Here is a 20,121-nt window from a genome sequence, read left to right as displayed (position 1 = left end):
AAACATGATCACAGAAAAACAGAGTGTGGTTTATCTGGATTTATTGTCTATAATAATACAGAGTGCATAATATTCAGTTAGTGTATTAGCAGAGTATAAAGAGCTCGGACGCCTGGATATATCTTGATTTTTTCTTACACGTGTTTACACACACTCATATAGTCTTTCTAAAGAAATTATTCCATATTCCTTTCCCTTCTCTGAACACTGAATGTGGAATCTGTCATGCATGCAAAGGCAACAACGTTATTGTAATATGAATTAGTAAATATTAAAGGTGCAATATTCCCATCTGATGACCTTCATGCTCAAGAGAAAAGCTTATTTACATACATTAGTGTTAACATAATATTACATTAACGCCTCAAGCTGTTGTGACATCCCACTGATCTCTCATCTCTATCGCATATGAAAGTTGATCAAATCTATATATACAGATTTGTTTCACTTTCTCCCAGTAGTGTAGCCTTTGAGATGATTTTAAAAGCATGTATATCATTAGCACATTGTCCATTTTTACTGCTATTAACACGCTCATCTGGGCCATTAAAATCCACAGCTAAGGCTTTCTATGCATATTCTTGAACAGTTAAAAAAAAAAAAACATGACATGGACAAAGACATTTATGCATTTCACATTCATACAAGCAAATAAAAAAATAAACATTAGCAAGCTTCTTTCAAAGATCTCTACGTAACAACTGCAAAAATGACAGATTAGTAACTACCTATTCCAACATAATAAAATCTTTCACAGTAGTGTTTAAAGCTTAAGCAACAGTAGATGCAGACCTATCCCGTAATATTTCATAATCTTGCTCCTAATAATGTTCATCTAATGCCCTTTCAACATTAGGAGTTTAATCATCTGCTGTTCTTCAAAGTCGACAAGAAAGTGCAACCCATTTGTTCTATGATGTTTCAGAGGGAAACAAGATATTCGAAATGCAAAGAAATGTAAGGCGGGGCTTGATTTGATCTATCAGACATTGATTGGATGGTGAAAAATGGGTATTTCACAGAAGGCCTGAATTAAATTATTGTTTGCCAAAAGAAAATGTTCGTTTCAAAGGTGGAGCACCAGGATTAAGAAAGTAAATTTTGATTTCATGTCGACTTTTACCATTCAGGCTCAGTGTAGTGACGAGCGTCATGTTGTCCTGATGTGACGCATCTGTTTTTCGGACTGCTGCATGAGGATTTGGAGGACTAGCGATATGCACAGTGCTCAGGAAAAGGCCTTCACAGTAACGTTAAACACATTGCTCCCATACATCTGCATGTGAGAATAGCAGATCCTCTGATGTCGGTAAGGCCAGTTAGAGTGATTTACCCTGTGGTCCATCCTAATGATGGGGAAACTGCTCTGAGAGAAGGTGCTGCTCTTTGGATACAATATAACTAAGCTCCTGAGGCACTGTGGTCATTTGAAATCTCGTGAAAATCTATGGAAACAAGCAGGGATTGCATCTACGACTATGACTATGCATGTGTGAGAGTTGAAGTGAGTCCCATATTCAAGGACTTTTGGGTGTCAAATACAAAGACTCATTCATAAAACTGAAAAGACGCTTCACATATTGTACGGATAATGCCAATTTCAATTGTTACTGACCTTTGAAAGGCAAAAATGAAAAGAAAACTTGTCCAATATCCTACAATCTGGATTATTAGACCAATAGCAGAGATTTTTCTAGAGAATGGGGCTGCAATATTAATCGAAATTAAACCGAATATGGCCTAGTGCGATTACCAAATTGTCAACCAAAGAGAAGCATGTGGTTTTACTCCAAAATAAAAGCTTGTTGGCTTGTTCACGTTTGAAAATAAAGAAATTAAGACAGCCATAACTATTAGTATTGTAACTTTACAGTGTTGTACTGTAAATTAAAACAATTAGAAAATTATTATTATATTATGTTTAATAATATATTACAATGGTAATATTTCTTATATTGTTTAATATTTATTATTTAGTAGTAGTATTAGTAGTAATGATACAAGTTATTATTATTTACTATTTCTAGTCAATAAAATACTATAATTAGTCACATTGCTATACAATTACAAAATGTTTGGCCAAATTGTGCATCCCTACAGCAAATCTGGATCTTTTTTTAAAATCGCACATATTTCGACCCCCCCCAGATTATGCAGCCCTAACCGAGAATGTACGTTTCAACAAATGATACCAATTGAGCATCAACCTCTAAAGAAAAAAACACAAAACTAGCTAGCTGCATCACATCATTAAGTAACACTGAGTGTGTTTACATTCATTTTACACGGACGAAGACGGCAATGTAAGATCATGTGAACACTTCAGCAACTGTGTTCCTTAAATCAAGGAAATGTCATGAAGGGTTTAAGCAAAACCCGAGATGCACGTTTCCCCATTCTGCTTTTCCTTTTGTTCTGTCAGCTTATTCAATGTGCACATATCAGTTTACATTTACATCGAGACTGGAGAAAAAGTAGCTCGAGGCTACATAATATAATCACCTGAAAATGGTGCAGCCTTCGAGAAAAAAACCCCTCAATGCATTGGCTTTGATCTTTTGAAATGAAAATCAGCATGTTTTACCGGACCTCCTACATTTGACTGCTACAAAACTGTTAAATTAAGAATGAAAAGAGAGCAGTGAAATGTCGTAAGGGTGTAGATTTACTGCGATCGCTCCAAAAACGCTGCAGAAAGTGTCACGAACACTGTTGTATGAACGAAAGCGGCGTTCCTAGGGCTAAACGTCATACTGCTCCGAGCGAGCGGAAGAAGATGATGCGGCCACCTTCAGCTCTTCAGTAGTACTTCACCTCTCTGGCCAGTAACACAAGTCCTTGAGAAACAGTAGTGAAGTTGGTTACGTAATTGTGAACGATTTCCAGTAAGGGCACAAAGTCTAAAACTAACTGAAAATATCCTCATTAAAGGTGAACGGCACAAACAAACGTGAAAACATATGTGAAGTAGTGCGTTCTCAGGACTTTCCGGAGAGAAAACTGTGGAACCAGGTGCTGGAAGACTGTGGTTTCTCCTCAGAGGATTCTGGAATAAGAAACTGGGATGATGTGACCGATGTCGGGCTGCCAAGCGAACCACTAAAGTTTTCCGCCTCTGGAGAATCCAGCTGCCAGGAACACTGGGGTTTATAGCCTGTATTCAAGCCGTCGTCTTGGAAGACGGCCTCGAATTCATCTTGGGGCTCGGCTGGCTCCGCGGCGCACTGCACTTGAGGCCTGTAACCTCCTCCGCCAACACACACCCCCTGTGAAGAGGTCGGGCTCTGGATGCCTGTGTAGGTGATTTCAGTCTGTGTGGAGCCCACTGAGGCGGTCGAGGAACCGGAGGAGTCTGAGACATGGTTGCTGCGGGAGCCGCCACCGACAACCTGGTTGTAATATTTCAGGAGGGCCGGTTCATCAGAGTCCGTGTCTACCTCGATGTTGTCATTCTCAGACTCTTCCTCTTCCTCTGGCACAGGGACCAGACCCTTCTTACTGAAATTCCACTCTGGACTCTCCTCGATGTGGACCAGACTGTGGGGAGAGGGCTTCACATCCAGAGGACCCTAAACACAAACAACAGCAATGCAATTTCGGGAATCATTCGTGTTCGTAGCACAAAGTTATTAGCAATAGTAATAGTGATTTCTGCTAGAGCTGCACGATTATGGTTAAATTGAGAATCACAAATTTTTTTTTTTTGTTTCAAACGGAGATCATGATTCTAAACAGACGACTAAACAAAATAACATGTAATTTACTAGAGGTTTTGACATGTTAATTGCTGCTTTCTATTTAAAATGTTTCATCAATCTTCAAAAACACTGAATAATCCAGTAATGAAACAAGTGAACACATCTCTCAAATGAATGATTCAATGACATAAAAAGTTTTTTGATCGGTAATATGTTTTTAGAAGAAGTCTTTTCTGCTCACCAAGGCTGCATTTATTTTATTAAAAATACAACAACAACAACAACAACAACAACAACAACAACAACAACCACAACAAAAAAAGAGTAAAAATGTGAAATATTCTTAAAATGTAAAATAACTGTTTTCTATATGAAGATATTTTAAAATGTAATTTATTCCTGTGATCAGAGCTGTATTTCCAGCATCATTACTCCAGTCTTCAGTGTCACATGATCCTTCAGAAATCATTCTAATATGATGATTTGATGCTCAAGAAACATTTATTATTATCATCAATGTTGAAAACAGTAGTGTAAAACATTTCTTAGGATTTTTCGATTAATAGAAAGTTCAAAAGAACTCTCATTTTTCATCTAAAATAGAAAGCTTTTGTAACATTGTACTAACATTCAAAACTTTGGGTCAGTAAGAATTTATGTATTTTTGGAAAGAACTTAAAATGTATTCAGCAACGATGCATTAAATTGATCAAATGTGACAGTAAAGACATTTATAATTCTACAAAAGATTCTATTTGAAATAAAAGCTGTTCATTTGAACGTTGTATTCATCAAAGAATCCTGAAAAAAAAAATACACAACTGTTTTCAACATTGATAATAATCATAAATGTTTGTCGAGTATCAAATCATCATATTAGAATGATTTCTGAAGGATCATGTGACACTGAAGACTGGAGTAATGATACTGAAAATACAGCTTTGATCACAGGAATAAATTATATTTTAAAATGTATTCATATAGAAAATCGTTATTTTAGTATTTTTAATAAAATAAATGCAGCCTAAAAACATTACAAATCTGACAGATCAAAAACATTTGAATGGCGGTGTACATTAAGTCATTTGTCACCACTTACTGGTGTAACGATGTAATTGATACAATCGTTATTTGAAGCATTGAGTTATTTTCAAAAGGTGACTTGTTCTGTTTTGATCGCTACTGTAGACATCAGTGTTTATATCCGAATTATAAACTTTTATCCCAGTACTTCTGTGATAATATGAATATTTGCAACACAGAAATAATGAAACTGTGTGGTTGCAAAGACTGTTTGTGAAGCCGTTTCATACATAAACTATACATGATAACTGCTCCCTTTGGCTCAGTGGCAGCGCCAAGTTTCACAAACACGAATTTGAATGTTCGTCAAAGGTTTAATAGTCACCAACAAATTTATAATAGACAATGAGATTGAGCGGGTGTTTGAATTGAGATTGCAATCTTTTAACCATTAATCGTGCAGCTCTAATTCCTGCCTTAAAAAACACCACTAAAAACGGTTTTACCTGTGAGGACGACCAGTCTCCAGGTACTTTAGGTCCAGGAATTTCAGGATAGAAAGCTTTCTTTACCCTGAAATAAAATAAATAATACAAAACCATCAAAAAATATGTTAATAACTGATTTACATCAGTGTTGTTTTTTCGTTAAAAACATAATTATTACACAACGCATTTATTAAAACTGACTAAAATTAAAATTAATTCAAATATTAATATACACTATATTAGTATATTAACATTACCAAAAGAACACTGATTGATCAGCAAGTCTGAAAGAACACTGTCTGTTGTAGCAAACATACTGCAAGTCAAATACTGTAGGTCAAAATGATTTGTTTAAGTGGATTTTCGAAATGATTTAACTAATCAAAAACATGAATTAAGTCCTACCACTCTCTCTTCTTGTAGCAGCAGATGCTGATGAGGATGAGACCGCAGAACATGGCTGCCAACGGCACAAGAATTCCAACAAACAACATGTCGGCTGCTGGATGAACACAGAAAAGGAGAAGTTTAGGAGGAGGACATCATCTAATATGTTATCTGCAATATCTGAATTTATTAGGTGTTCTATTTCAGCAGTTAAAAAGATCAAAACAAATGCTGACATCGATACCAAGTAAGGCTACACTGAATCTCTGAATGAATGTCTTACTGTCCATCTCCATCTTAATGGCCACAGTGGAGCCGGGGTCTTCCCCAGCTGAAGTGTAGGCCTTCACTATGAACTTGTACGAGCTCAGAGGCAAACCCTTCACCCTGTATGACCGCCGCTCAGGATTAGAGATGTTAGCTAGGAACACAAACACAAGTATTAAGATGCATAACAAAAGATAAAAGTAACACTTTACTTGTAGCCTTTCTATATAATATATTATAAATTATCTAGTATGGTAAAGCACATGACAAGCAACTCATTTCAGATTTACCAAGGAATCCGCAAAATATTGCGATGCATTTTAACTTTTAATTTGTACAGTTATTTATGAAAATATATAATGCATGATGAATAACTGGTAACACTTTACAATAAGGTACATTAGTTAACATGAACTAATAATGCACTTTTAAAGCATTTATTTATCTTTGTTAATGTTAATTTCAACATTTACTAATGCATTATTAAAATCTTGTTAACATTAGTTAATGCACTGTGAACTAACATGAACAAACCATGAACAGCTGTATTTTTATGAACTAACGTTAACAAAGATTAACTAATGCTGAACAGAGGTGTTGTTCATGGGTAGTTCATGTTAACTAATGCATTTACTAATGTTAACTAATACAACCTTATTGTAAAGTGTTACTGAATAACTTTGGTAAGGCTTTATGTATAATGCATTATAAAGTTATTTTTTATTATTCTTATTTTTCTTTGCACTACATGTATGTCTTGTATTTTAGGTTTATTTATAATATAATATAACAGTGTACAACATATTTATAATATTTTCCTATTTCTATTGATTATAATATAAAATACAATTATAGGTGAAGAGGCAGGCAGAAGTTAATTTTGAAGAGGCCAAATTCGTGTTTTCATTGATCAGTCAGTCATTTTGCTTGCACTAAAATGCAATAATAAAGCATTTCTGTTCTTTCCAGCAGATGGTTTTTCTACTCACAAAAAAAGTGAAAATGCTTACCAACGAGATCCAGACGTGAAGCATTTGCCAAGTAGATGGTGTATCCACGTATGAAGCCTCGCTGGCGTTCCATCGCGGTGTCTTTCCAAGACAACATCACATCCGAGCCAGTTTGATTGGCTGATAGTTCACCAACTGACTGTGCAGGAACTACAGAAGTTTGAACAAGAGAAGGAAAAATTATAGATTTTGTTCAACTGTTTTACAGATACCATACAAGTAAGCAACAATATGTAAAGTCCCAATAAGTGGGTTAGGTTAATATCTGTGCGTTTTTTTAGAAGTACCACTGGAGCAAATGGCTCTGTTAACTACATTACATGACTTTATTCTTTTAATGTTTATTTGAAGGTATAGAACGTGGTTACTGCCTGTATATTATGCCATCAGTTTTGTTATTAAATGTAAATTGACATAGTTAGCACAACCATTGTACATGTTCCCTGTATGAGAAAAGTTAAAAAAATAAATAATATTAACACAAATAAGTAAAAAACAAACAAATTCTAGATTGTGAGATTATGCATAAATCAGTCATTAGTAGCGGCAGGTGTCTCAGTGAGAGACCAGTGTTTGCTTATATATATATATATATATATATATATATATATATTACGCTATCTAACGATATGAACACTGTGCTCAGATTACAATACTGTACTGATTATTATCATGTATAAGGCTATAGCAAAGCTGGTAACGTTATTGTCATCTAGTATTGATACTTACCAATAACAGAAACTAATAGGCTTTGACCATCAGGAAAAGTCACACTCGTTAATATCCGTCCACACTAATCATTTTTACAGAAGTTATTCTTCTTTGATAATGTTAGTTTAAAAAAGCAACTGTTAGTTAGTGTAAGCTCAGATCCATTAAATAATAGTTACAACTTTTGATTTTAATAATGTGTTATTAAATGCTTTAACTAAGATTAATGAATGCTTTCGAAGTATTTTTCATTGTCAGTTTGTTAATGAATGAACTAATGTTAAATAATGGAGCCTTATTGTAAAGTGTGTGACTGAATAACAGTCAGAACATATTCAAACAATATCCAGGGTAAAAAAAACGATACAGTGAAAAGACTTAAGGCTATTCATTTTCAAACTTAAACATTTTATATTTTAATCTGGACTAAATTACAGTCCAGATTAAAATATAAAATGTTTAAGTTTGAAAATGAATAGCCTTAAGTCTTTTCACCGTATCGTTTTGTTTAGAAGGGTTACCGGGGAAACGGCTGCATTTCTGCTGTTCCGTCAGTGTCCTCTGCTGTCAAAGAGTGAATGTGCACTTCAGCACGTCTCTTTCACTCCTTCCGCCATGTGCTCGGCTCATGCACGGTCTGTTTACATCAGTGCGTGCTCCTCTTTGACGTGTTGTTCATTTTAAATGGTTGATGGGTAAAGTATTCTTAAAATGCATTCTAAAAATCGGAGTAATTCGTAATAAATAATTATTCACGGTATTTTGAAGTGCCCACGATAACAATATTGTGCATGTTCATTATTGCGGTATATCGTATTACCGTTTACCCGCACATGTCTAGTCCTGACTGGACACAATAATTTACCATGACAATGATAAATTGGAATAGAAAAACTACCGAAAATACACAGACTCGTACTGAATACCAACCTATTCTGCACTGAGCCAACGCAGAGCCCGGCGAACGACTCCCTCACGCGACGTGTTGAAGAAAAAAAAAACGCTTTTTACAAACGGCCACTTCTAAATTTGTGCCCTTATGTCCTTTTAAAACATTTTAAATCCTGAATTACCTTTTCATATGGTATTTTCATACAATGTTATATATTCATTTGGAAAGTTTTACCTGCTATTTCATGCATACTGAGTTTTTTACACTGTTAAAGACTTGGATTCCCCTGCTAAACATGGACAAAGTTTCTAAAATTAAGTTGGACGTTTGATGGAGTATTTCTGTGCCAAAATTACTCCTTCCGGTTTCTCACAAGTCTCGGAAAGTTTTTTTTTGAGTATGGGTCTGTCACTGAGTGACGTCAAATGGGCCGGAATTTCCTTATACTGGTCCTAAGGGCACTTCTCCCGGAAGAGCGCGCACGCACTCGTAGACCAGCGCGAGAGAGTGAAAGCAGTACGCCCATCAAAACGCTTTGCTCGGCTTTAGGGAAGTCGTCAGCGGCCCTGCACAGGTCACAGGACTTCAAGAAATAAACAATGTCACCAAAGAAGTGTGTTTTTGGTTGCCAGGGCAAGACAACCCTGCACAGATTCCCAAAGAACCCAGCGTTAATGGACCAGTGGATGGAGTTTGTTTTTCCAGAGCATCAACAGAGTTGTGACAGTGTTTTTGTTTGTTCCCTACATTTCGGCGATGCTTGTTTTAAACAAGGCCCAGTTCGACGCCGGATTTGCAGATCGTCTAATGCTTAAGGATGGAGCGGTCCCATCGATAAAGGTTCACGGTCGTGCGTTGGAACCGCAGGCAGTGAGTAGAACTGCTTCAAATGTCTGTGTGTTGTTGGCTATCGGCAGGTAAGCACAGCAAGTAAACAACATGAACGTTTAATTCATTTATCAATGGAGCATGCGATGTATGGTGTGTGTGTTGTTTAAATACATTTGTTTAGCTGACCACTGTAGGTGTCTGCTTGTTTATTGTAAAACCACTCTAAACAACACCTTTAAAGAAAAAAAAATATGACGACAAAAAGTAGAAATTAATCATTTACAAAAGCCGCAAAGCAAATATATATACCGTAAAACTTCAAATAATAGCCCGGGCTTCTATTTACCCAAATCGCCGAACTGCACCGGCTTGTATTTGAAACAGGCGTCTATAAGAGACAGGCCTTTAATTTAGTGTTGAGATGTTCAAGCATGACGGTAGGAGGTTACCACATTATATTACGTTTTATTTATAATTAATTCGAATGTGTTTAACAAATCATTTAATGTAAGAAATGTCTTAGATTATTGGCAGCACAAAAAACGAAACGATGTGACAGCAATGGGCAGAACAATATAAGTTACCGCTAAAATCCATTGAGCGTATGAACTTGTTGCCCGAAACACATCAACAAGAAAGAATGAAGGCTACCCTGTAAAACAACTGTAATCATGTGATAGTGATGAATAGAGTAATTTTCTATCATCATCCCCGCGGTTCTCTTCTCCCTCTCCAGCCTCCGCTAACTCTGCCTGCCTTGCTCGCACTAACAGATCCCGCCCAGATGCACACGGCTCTCCCTCTTTGAAACAACGGATAAGGTGATCCTCGCTTCCATCAGAAGCTCCTGTCAGGTCACATACCTAAGGATAACATCCCGAAGTTAATGAAATATATCTCCTCCTTCTCCCTCGCACACACAAACACACGCGCACGTCTGCGCGCAAGCATTAAAGGAATTTTTCAGCCGCTCCGTATCCAGCTTTACCCACGCTTGAAATTTGACAACTGTCAGCTTAAATGTCAAATTATACTTTTCTCCATGGTGGTATTGAGAGAATTAAGAAAAACTGAAGACTGAAAGTTCGTTAACCTCTTTGTTATGTTGCCATAGTGATGAGTCGTTCATGAACGGTTCCGTCTGTCACGTGAAATCTAATCAAAACATAGAACAGACGATCTGACGGGTTTGAGAAGATCAAATACAGCCCGATACTAAAAAACAGACCCGGCGTCTATTTGAGACCGGCCTTTATTTACCCAAACCTGTCGTCACACCAGGCGTTTAAAGGAGACAGGCGTCTATTTGGGACTCTGCTATTATTTGAAGTTTTACGGTAGTTACAGTATACCACATAGACACGCCTCCATCCACTCGTTTTTTTTCCGGAAAGACTCAGTACAGCGTATCTTTATTTTATAAATATAATAAAACTAAAGAATTTTCGGAGATATAATTAAGGATGCGATACTACTCTAGAGGTACTCAAGATTGACATGAGACTGACTGAAACTGAGTGTTTCACCCCCCTTTAATGGGTAATTTAAACCAGTGGCCAACCAGTGGCCAATTTTGCATCAGTAAAAAAGTCAAAAGCCTTTTCACACAAACTTCCCATAAAATTGGTAAATGAACATTTCCAGTAAAGGCATGAATCTGATATTCACACAAGCATCGGGTGTTTGCGTTTTACATAATGCTGCCATTCACATGCCTGCACAAAAAGTTTACAGATTCGCCAGCATTTTATCAAGAAGTCACACAGGACTTCTGAGTGGAAAAATTGTTGAATTTACGGGCAAAGGCTATATGTGTGAAAGCGGTGAATGTGTTTATGAACAGTGAACAGCAGCAGTTCTCTTACTCATTTCCTGTGAGTATCCCTGCCACCTCTGGAGCAGTGTAGCAGCGCCGGTTGAGAGAACATACACGGATAAGGTGTACCTCACTCCTTCCTTCAGAGAGTCTGAAATCAGCAGAGACTGATCAATCAACGAGGCACATTCAGTTGTGGTGTAAACAAAGCATGAAGAAATTCAAATTCCAGTAGATATTCCACTGTGTATTTGGACACTTGAGTCACATTTTAAAAATGAATGCCATTGCATTGGAAATAACAAAATATCAAACCAACTGGCATGTATGTTGAAGACAGACAGCACAAGGTCACTTTTCAATCAAAACATTGGACAAAAAGGTTTTTAAATGAACCACTTGTGTGACTGTCTGTTTAGTGGAACAGTTACAGTAGTTATTATTAAGCTATTTTAAAGGCTCCTAATTATGTCTCCTACAATAGGTTAACATGCATCCAAAGTAAAAAATAAAAAAAACTTTTCTAATAATATACATTGCAGCATCACCTCTTTTCTCACAGTCTCTGAAATGGTTCAATAAAGGATTTGGTCTCTCTAAACCCCTCCTTTATTCTCCGCTGATTGGTCAGATAGCCCAGCATTGTGATTGGTCTACAGCTTACAGCATGTCAGAAACTAAATGCTCATTACCATATCTGAATTTCTGCTCCGGAGGCTTCCTCAGAACTTGAATACACAGTGATGCAAACCATATCCATTGGCAGCCAATAAAGATCATAGGCTGGCATTATGCAAATTTGTTCCAAACAAATCACTTTTCTTTTTGGAGACAATAACTCTATCTGCACTTTGAGCTTTGCAGACTTTTTACATTTACAAAAATATTACAAACCAAAAGAAAGGTAATATTTGAAAAAAACAACAACAACATACTAGGGGCACTTTAATGTTATGAACACTAAACCTGTGGTTCCTCTGCTAGGACACCCGTGTGAACTTGGGAAGAACTGACTTCATACATCCACTAATAAATCACCACCAGCTGATTTAAAGACACTGAGTCAGTGAAGAGAAAAGCTTTTGAGTGCAGATGGTTTGGTATTTTATTATCTAATGCAATGGAATTTAGGGATCACTGTTTTTAATAAAATAACAGGAAATTATAATTTTTTCAATAGATAAATCACTTGTAGATTAATTTAAAGGACTCACCTGGCTTCACAGTGAAGCTGCTGTCTGATTCTGGAACTTTCTCCCAGTTAACAGGGCACAGCCCACTGCAGCCGGTCGGGACCCACTCCACCACGTACCCTCTGCTTGCATTGGCATTAGGCTGCCAGGACAGGTCAAACTTTCCATTTGTGCCAAGCAGCTCAGGCACAGACAGCTGAGAATCTACAGGAAAAATGACCAAACACATATAGTTTAACAGTAGTCTGAAATGTTTTGTTTGTAATAGCTGGCAATGGATCAAACAGTTAATAGCAATATACTGTATAGCAATCAGTGCCGAAGCGGCACTCAAAAAAGATACATTAATTAGAATTCATTTGATATGGAGCCCTGCACATGACAAGCAGGAAAAATATATGTATATAGTGGCCACTAATTAACAATGAATTCCCACGACTGACAGATGTAAATCATGCGCACAATATAATAATTTGTTCCCTTGATTAACTAAATCGTATCAACATTGTAATAATTTGTTCCCTTGTTTTAGTTAAATCAATAAGAGGGAATGAATAAGTTCAACGTGGCCATGATTTACTAAAACGAGGGAACAAATTAATAAATCCTGGGAACTAATTCTTAATTCGAGGTCACAATTTAACTAAAAGAAGTGAACGAATTAATAAATTGTGGCAATGATTTACTAAAACGAGAGAACGAATTCTTAATTCATGGCCACGATATACACACACATACATATACACATACACATGACACACTTTCTGTATATGAGTGTGTGTATACACATTTGTATTAATATTATTATATTTAAACATTTAACATGGCTACTTTGACATTAAAACTGTTTCAGTCTATTCTGTGGGATTTCTGACTGACCAGAATTGTCAGATATATTGTGTGTGTGTGTGTATATATATATATATATATATATATATATATATATATATATATATATATATATATATATATATATATATATATATATATATATATATGTTTAATATATAAATGTTTAAATATAATAATATTAATACAAATGTGTATACACACACTCATATACAGAAAGTGTGTATAGAATTAGAAGGTGTGGTAAAACACAAATATGATACACAAAACATTTGAATAGTCTGGTAGCTGAGGAAATGTCCCAGGCTCCCTCTACCTGCTCTGTATGCTGGTGTGGTGACAGTGGACGGCTGAGAGAGACCAGCTGGGTTTCGTGCTGCCACGGCAACGGTGATGTCACTGCTGTTGTTAAGGATGATGGGATAGCTAAAGCTCTCGGGAGAAAGATAAACCGGTGTCCAGCCGTCTTCCTCTGCTGAGCTCTGAGAAACCTCGTAGCGGACTAATGCACCGTGACTTTTTCTCTCAGACAGCGGCTGAACGGAAAGAGGCAGATGGCACCATGTTTACTTAGAAGAATAACATGTTATTCAGTTTTATGACACAAGCTGCGCTTCATTTCCTAGATTATGGCGAAAGTAAAACAATGTTTGTTCCTACTTTCCAATGGACACGTCCTGTGTTACTGCTGTCCATCCAGAGCCAGACATCAAGAGCATCAGGACCTGAAAATGCACAGACTTTGTTATAGATCTATAGAAACTTAATATATCTTAAAGGTGCCCTAGAATGAGTTGAAACAATATTTTAAATTGTTCTCTGATATCTACATAGAGGGTATGTGGCTTATTTAAGGGCAAAAATTGTCCAGATACGGGTTTCAGGTCCATTTACAACCCTAGAAATTGTCCCCAGAATGAAATGGTCTGTTTTTGCCTTATTTGGAAGTGTCATGAATATTAATATGGAGTTCTGCTCTGATTGGCTGTTTCACTGCGCGGCTAATTTCTGTAGCTAATTTCGGCTAATTTTTAGTGACAGAGAAACACATCTATACTGTCCATCATGAAAATGGAGAGATTAAGGCCCGGGTATACTTCACTTACCGCGCCCGGACGCGTCACGCGCGCAGCCCTGTCCGCGCGTCTTTCAAAGTATACTACACAACGGATGCGCGCGGATGATCGCGTTCGACACATGCGCAGTAAAAAAAGTCTATGCTCTACCAGACATCGGAGGGCAGCACTGAGTCCTGTCATCAACGGGACATTCGCTGGGCATGATCGGAGAAGAATTTTAGTGCATCCACCATTGCAACATAGTTTGGAAGAAACACTGAAGAATCAAAAATTCTCTCTTTTTTTCAAGTGTATTGTTTTTAAACCGGTCTTTGCACACTCTTCTTCAATGGCTGAACACTGTGCTCAATACTGTGCGTATTGCCACCTAGTGGACTCTTGTGTACTGCTGGCGCATGCGCTGTTGCACGCGGACCGTCCGCGTGGTCTGAAAATTTGGGCTGTGCGGTGACGTGGTGTGCGGCCGGCCGCGAGCCCTCCGAGTGACTAAAAATTACGTCATGCGGGCGGTGCACGAACGCGGACGGCCGAAGTATACCCGGGCCTTTATGCATCCAACCTTAAGGTCTGTTCACACCGGGACGATTTTCGTGCGCGTTTATCGCCGACGTTTAACGCCTCGTGACAAAACAAATGGCGCCAATGTGAGTGTTCATACCGACGCACAAAGCGGCAGGCGTAAAAGCGTCATTTTTTAAAAAACGCCTCGGGTTAGTTTTTTTATTTTGACGTGGTGCGTTAAAAACTGGCCGACCAATGAGATCAGCGCTTTTGTTCACGTGCCTGGAGCTGCTGAAGTGACAGTAAAACACGACTTGTTGGTGCTCAAGCACAAAACGATCTTGCCGAGCACACATTGATACGACGAAGAAGTAGTAAGTAGACAAAGAAGAAGATGAGCTGCTAATGCTGCTAGCCAGTTAGCAAAAAGTGTGTGAATGATTTTGGCAAGCCCGTAAATACTGTCTCTCTTCTTCTTCTGTGTGACAAGCGAGTGTCAGAAGCGTAAAGTGCCGCAGCACCACCTTGTGTACCGGGAGCGCCATCTACTGAATTTGCACGTTCACTCGGTGCATCAGCAGTGAAAATCGCTTGGGTGTGAACACTCAAGATGCTCCGAAAAACGTCACGAAAAACGCTGGCGATAAGCGCGCGATATTCGTCCCGGTGTGTACAGGCCTTTATATGTTTGATCCGGTTTCTGACGAAGATGCAGATTTTGAGAACAACCAATTGTTTTGAGATTGGAAATGGACGCTTCTGAGGGGTAAGTTTAGTTTTTATTTTCAGTAAGAACCTGTAAAACGTAACGTCATTACTATAACTTCAGCCTACATGTGAACTAGCATATAACATTAACTTTACACGTTAACGCATAACGTCAGCAGTCACAACTTTGTTTTTAGCATTGTGAAAATATTTTAATCATTGTAATGCGTCACTTGAGTCACGAACTCTAAACAGCGAACTGGGTAGAGCGTAAATATGTTGTTTGTACAGTACAGTAAAGTTTTTTTTTAACAAATTGACTAGATGCCTTGTCAAATGACTATCGTTTCAACTTAGTGGTGGAGAAGGTGACGTTAGCTAGAAGGATCGAGAGAGCTGTAAGCATCTAAACTAACATAGTTAGCTCCTCAGTTATGTGTTGATGATGAAATATAGGCTAAATTATAATTCTATCCGAAAAAAAGGATTGTCATATGTATCTACGGTTGTATTTTGTAGATTTATATGACAACACCGGCAGGAAATAATATTAACCTTTGTCTTTTGTCAAACTGTTATGTATGCTACTTGGAGTTTCCTATTGTTACTGTACTAGCATCTTGCGTTGGATCTAGACAACTGTTGCGTAACAGTCGGTGTTATGTTGAGATTCGCCTATTCTTCCATGGTGTTTTTCACAAACGAGATTTACATATGAAGGAGGAAGCAATGGTGTTTGAGACCATTGACTGTGATTTCCATGTACTGAACTCTTGTTATTCAACTATGCCATGGTTAATTCAATCTTCCATTCTAGGGCACCTTTAAACATTACATTTCTGACCTGTCACATGTGGTGACTAAGTAACAGACAAAGCAGACCAAATCGTTTCAGATTAGTTATTTGAATCACTCACGATCCATTTTTGTGTGGATGCTGTAGGGGGCACTCACATCCCCCCACTTCCAGAAAGCTTGCTTAGAGCCGCAGCACAGAGTCACAGTGTAGTCCACATCTGGCCACAAGCCCTCCAGCATCACAGATGACAAACCTATGCCACTGTAGTTACGCTAAAGACACACAGACAGAAATATCAGGCCATCGGTTAGAAATCAGTAGCCATTATTAAATATTACAATAGTCCTACATGCAATAGGTTAAATTACCATTTTGGGGAAATAAAAGTAAAAGTAACCCAAAATAATTCTGTTATCATTTATTCCACCTTCATATCATTTTAAACTCATTTTCTTTTAAACACAATTTTGTTTTCAATATTTTGCAGAACATATTGAAAAGCCTGAATAACTTTAATTTTATATATAATATATATGTTTTCAATTGTAGTCTTTTAAAAAGGTATCTGAAATAATAAACTATGTAGTGTTTTGTAGAGTTGTCAAAAATATAGATTTTTCGATACATATCGATACTGAAATATCTGAAACGCTTCCAATACTCCTTTTCCACATAATAGATACACAACACCAGCTGTGCTCTCTCTCTTTCTTTCTCTCTCTCTCTCATTTCTTTCAAACACAAACCCGTCTCCCCTCACTCGTTTCATTTGCTCCGGATGAATATTGTTGCTGTTACAGTGCTTTAAATTTTACTCATTCCCGCAGATTTTGTGCTCGCACTCAAAGTGCGCTCACATAAAGCCGCCTCTCAGAACTAAATTGAGTGCTTTTTCGCTGCTTATTGACCTTAAACTGTCAAATACACACAAAATGATGTCAAAACACCAGTCTTGGCGAGTAATCACGTAAACACAGCTAGTTATGTTTTAAGTGAATGTAAACAGTAGAGAAAAAAAAGCATGTGTAACAGTGTAATGGATATTAGTGCGTCAGGTCTTAAAGAGACAGCAGCCTAATATACCTGCTGACTAATTATGAGATAATATTCTATATGCCAGTTTTTCCTCATGGTATTGATGTCAAAAATGTGGCCAGTGAAAATGCTGAGTTGCTAGTAACTTTGGAAGCCCTGATGATAACACAATGCACCATAAATATTTCCAGAAGCTATACAACAGGTTCATGTGAGGAGCAATCTGAAGTGTAAGTCATTATTCACAGACAATTGTATTTTTAAAAATGCACGTGCGCAAATTAAATTTGAGTGCTGAGGGAAATATTTTTTTTGTGAATTATTAAAACGTACAAAGCTATTATATGACTTTAGGCGACCTGTACAATAGCACACAAGTTCAATTTTTTTTTAGCTTTTTGAGGACAAGCATTATGCAACCTTGCATTTTTTGTGCGTCAATTTTCTCGAGATCTTGACATAAGTTTTTTTTTTTTTTCCTGAATAAATTATTTTTAGAATTTTCATTTTTGGATGAACTATCTCTTTAACTCCAAGACCAAACAAAAAGCAAGCAGGGTTCTGGGAGCTGAAAGCTGAGCAGTGAACTTACTGTGCTGGAAAGTTCATGGCTGATGAGCTGCAGCTGGCAGACCATCTCCAGCTTTTTATACGCCGCCACAGGCCAGCTCCATTGCAGTGTGGCGTTCCACGCCTTGACTTCGACCGCCGTCACATTTGCTGGAGCCAACAGATGCACTGGAAGAGAGACAAACCCGTCAGAGAGGAGTTCTCACTCACTAGAATATTAAGACACAGTAGCTCCTCTGACTATATTTATAATGTAGATATACTCCATTAAAAGGAGAACGTAATGAAAATGTGGTACCGCGGTCAGCGAGTTGGGCGGAGTCAGTAAGCCGAACTGTTCCAAGAGGATTTCGAGCCACCAGAGACCAGTTCTCCTCCCAGACCTTCGAGCTACACCCCCAGCTCTTCCCTTCATTAGCCTCCGAACAGACCCTGCGGACAGAAATAAGGCTTAAAACATAGACGTTCAAGGAAATGGTACAATGATTACAATAGAACATTAATGGGATTCTTGAATCAGCAGTAATAATATGCAGGACATAAGTTAATAATAAGTTGATGATAAAGGATAATGTGACTGAAGACTGGAGTAAAGATGCTGAAAATTCAGCTTTGAATCACAGGAATAAATTATATTAAAAAAAATATTACAACAGAAAAATTCAAATTTCACAATTACTGGTTTTACTGTATTTTTGATCAAATAAACGCAGCCTTGATGAGCAGAAGAGACTTCTTTAAAAACATTATTTAAACAGACCCTAAACTTTTGTATGGTAGCGTGTATGTAACATTTACTGTGTTCCAAATTATCCAAGTGATATATTAGTAGGATTTTGGTACAATAAACATTCAGAATTTAGTTCTTCAAAGAAAGTACGTGTTTGTTTTATTTCTCCATATCTTCTGGTATGAATCCCAGACAGGTTTGTTAAATAGTTTTCCAGGTCTACTTAGGTAAATTGAAACCCTATTTAAAGAGGTAGTTCCACATTATTAAGCAAGTCACAGTTCTAATGCAATATGGGGAGGAAAAAAGATCTTTCTGAAGATGAAAAGAATGAAATGGTGCAATGTTATGCAAAAGGCAAGAAAACAACTAATTAATATTGTGTGAAAACTGAATGAAGATTATCAAACTAAAAGATTTTTGAGTAATTGAGTTACTTTTGAGCAGCAAAACGGTATTTTAAGATGCTAGTGTCACTGGAGTCTCAAAAAAGTTGCATTTTAGCCACCCTTAACCAAAGCTCACACAGTGAAATGTTTAATTTATATGAATTGATATCAATTATACTCACAGCTGTCATGTCAGACAAGAAATGGTACGTTAATTACATTAGAACATTGATGGAATTCTTGGATTAGCAATAAAAATATACATGACATAAGTATCCTTTTCCATCTCATTTAATGTGGTTTGCTGTTTGGGGATCTTTTTATGTACCAAGGACATTCCGGTCCTGAGCGCCAAATGCTATAGTGTGTGTGGTCAGTGGTTCTTGTGTAGTGTGTTTCTTGCCTTCCATTAAGGGTGTAGTTAGTGCGGTTGATCTTTTTTCTCAAGTGAGTTTCTCGTCCTTTGTCCCAAGAACATTCTGCAGATGCCAAGTCCCGCGTCTCACAGACCAACCCCTCATCACCCGGTGGATCTGCAGCAATTACATACAACAAAGCCACATGCAAGTCGCTCTTTAACACTGCACAGCAATCATCCAGTGCCAGTCATTATGCTAAAAATGAACTGTTTTCTGAAATTGTATGAGCATTTTACAGTGCTGGATTTATGTTTATAGAGCTTATAGATCATAATATTTTGCCAAACCACTTCTAAAGATATCTGGGGGGATATCATGTGACACTGAAGACTGGAGTAATGATGCTGAAAATTCAGCTTTAGAAAAATTACATTTTAAATGGTAACATTATTTCAAAAAATACTATTTCTACTGTATGTCTGATCAAATAAATGCAGCTTCTTTCAAAAAACATTAACCCTAACCTAAACTTTTTAATGGTAGTGTATGCATGTATAATTATAAATATTTAAAATACAGGTAACACTTTACACTAAGGTTGTATTAGTGAACATTAGTTAATGTGTTAGTTAACATGAACTAACCATGAACAACACATTTGTTCAGCATCTTTGTTAATGTTAGTTTATAAAAATACAGCTGTTCATGGTTTGTTCATGTAAGTTCACAGTGCATTAACTAATGTTAACAAGATTTTAATAATGCATTAGTAAATGTTGAAATTAC

The 20,121-nt window shown here is 37.2% G+C and overlaps 1 protein-coding gene across 1 annotated transcript in view; it reads right to left on the bottom strand.

Moving 5' to 3' along the window:
• Positions 1-1,975: 1,975 nt before the first annotated feature.
• The window catches only part of lifra (LIF receptor subunit alpha a), a 38,445-nt gene continuing 20,299 nt past the window's right edge, over positions 1,976-20,121 (bottom strand). The window contains exons 6-18 of the mRNA XM_079815863.1: positions 19,380-19,509; positions 18,156-18,289; positions 17,880-18,025; positions 16,371-16,524; positions 13,826-13,890; positions 13,482-13,701; positions 12,338-12,520; positions 11,173-11,274; positions 6,874-7,023; positions 5,880-6,017; positions 5,615-5,711; positions 5,228-5,294; positions 1,976-3,569 (exon numbers count right to left, since the gene is read on the bottom strand). Of these exons, the coding sequence (XP_079671989.1) occupies positions 2,979-3,569; positions 5,228-5,294; positions 5,615-5,711; positions 5,880-6,017; positions 6,874-7,023; positions 11,173-11,274; positions 12,338-12,520; positions 13,482-13,701; positions 13,826-13,890; positions 16,371-16,524; positions 17,880-18,025; positions 18,156-18,289; positions 19,380-19,509 (2,177 nt within the window). The 3' untranslated portion in view covers positions 1,976-2,978. The remainder of the gene's footprint in view (positions 3,570-5,227; positions 5,295-5,614; positions 5,712-5,879; positions 6,018-6,873; positions 7,024-11,172; positions 11,275-12,337; positions 12,521-13,481; positions 13,702-13,825; positions 13,891-16,370; positions 16,525-17,879; positions 18,026-18,155; positions 18,290-19,379; positions 19,510-20,121) is intronic.

Source organism: Gobio gobio (genome assembly GCF_949357685.1).
Source record: "Gobio gobio genome assembly, chromosome: 4".
NCBI lineage: Eukaryota > Metazoa > Chordata > Actinopteri > Cypriniformes > Gobionidae > Gobio > Gobio gobio.
Note: the sequence above shows the minus strand (reverse complement) of the source record. Positions and strands in the feature narration are given on the sequence as shown.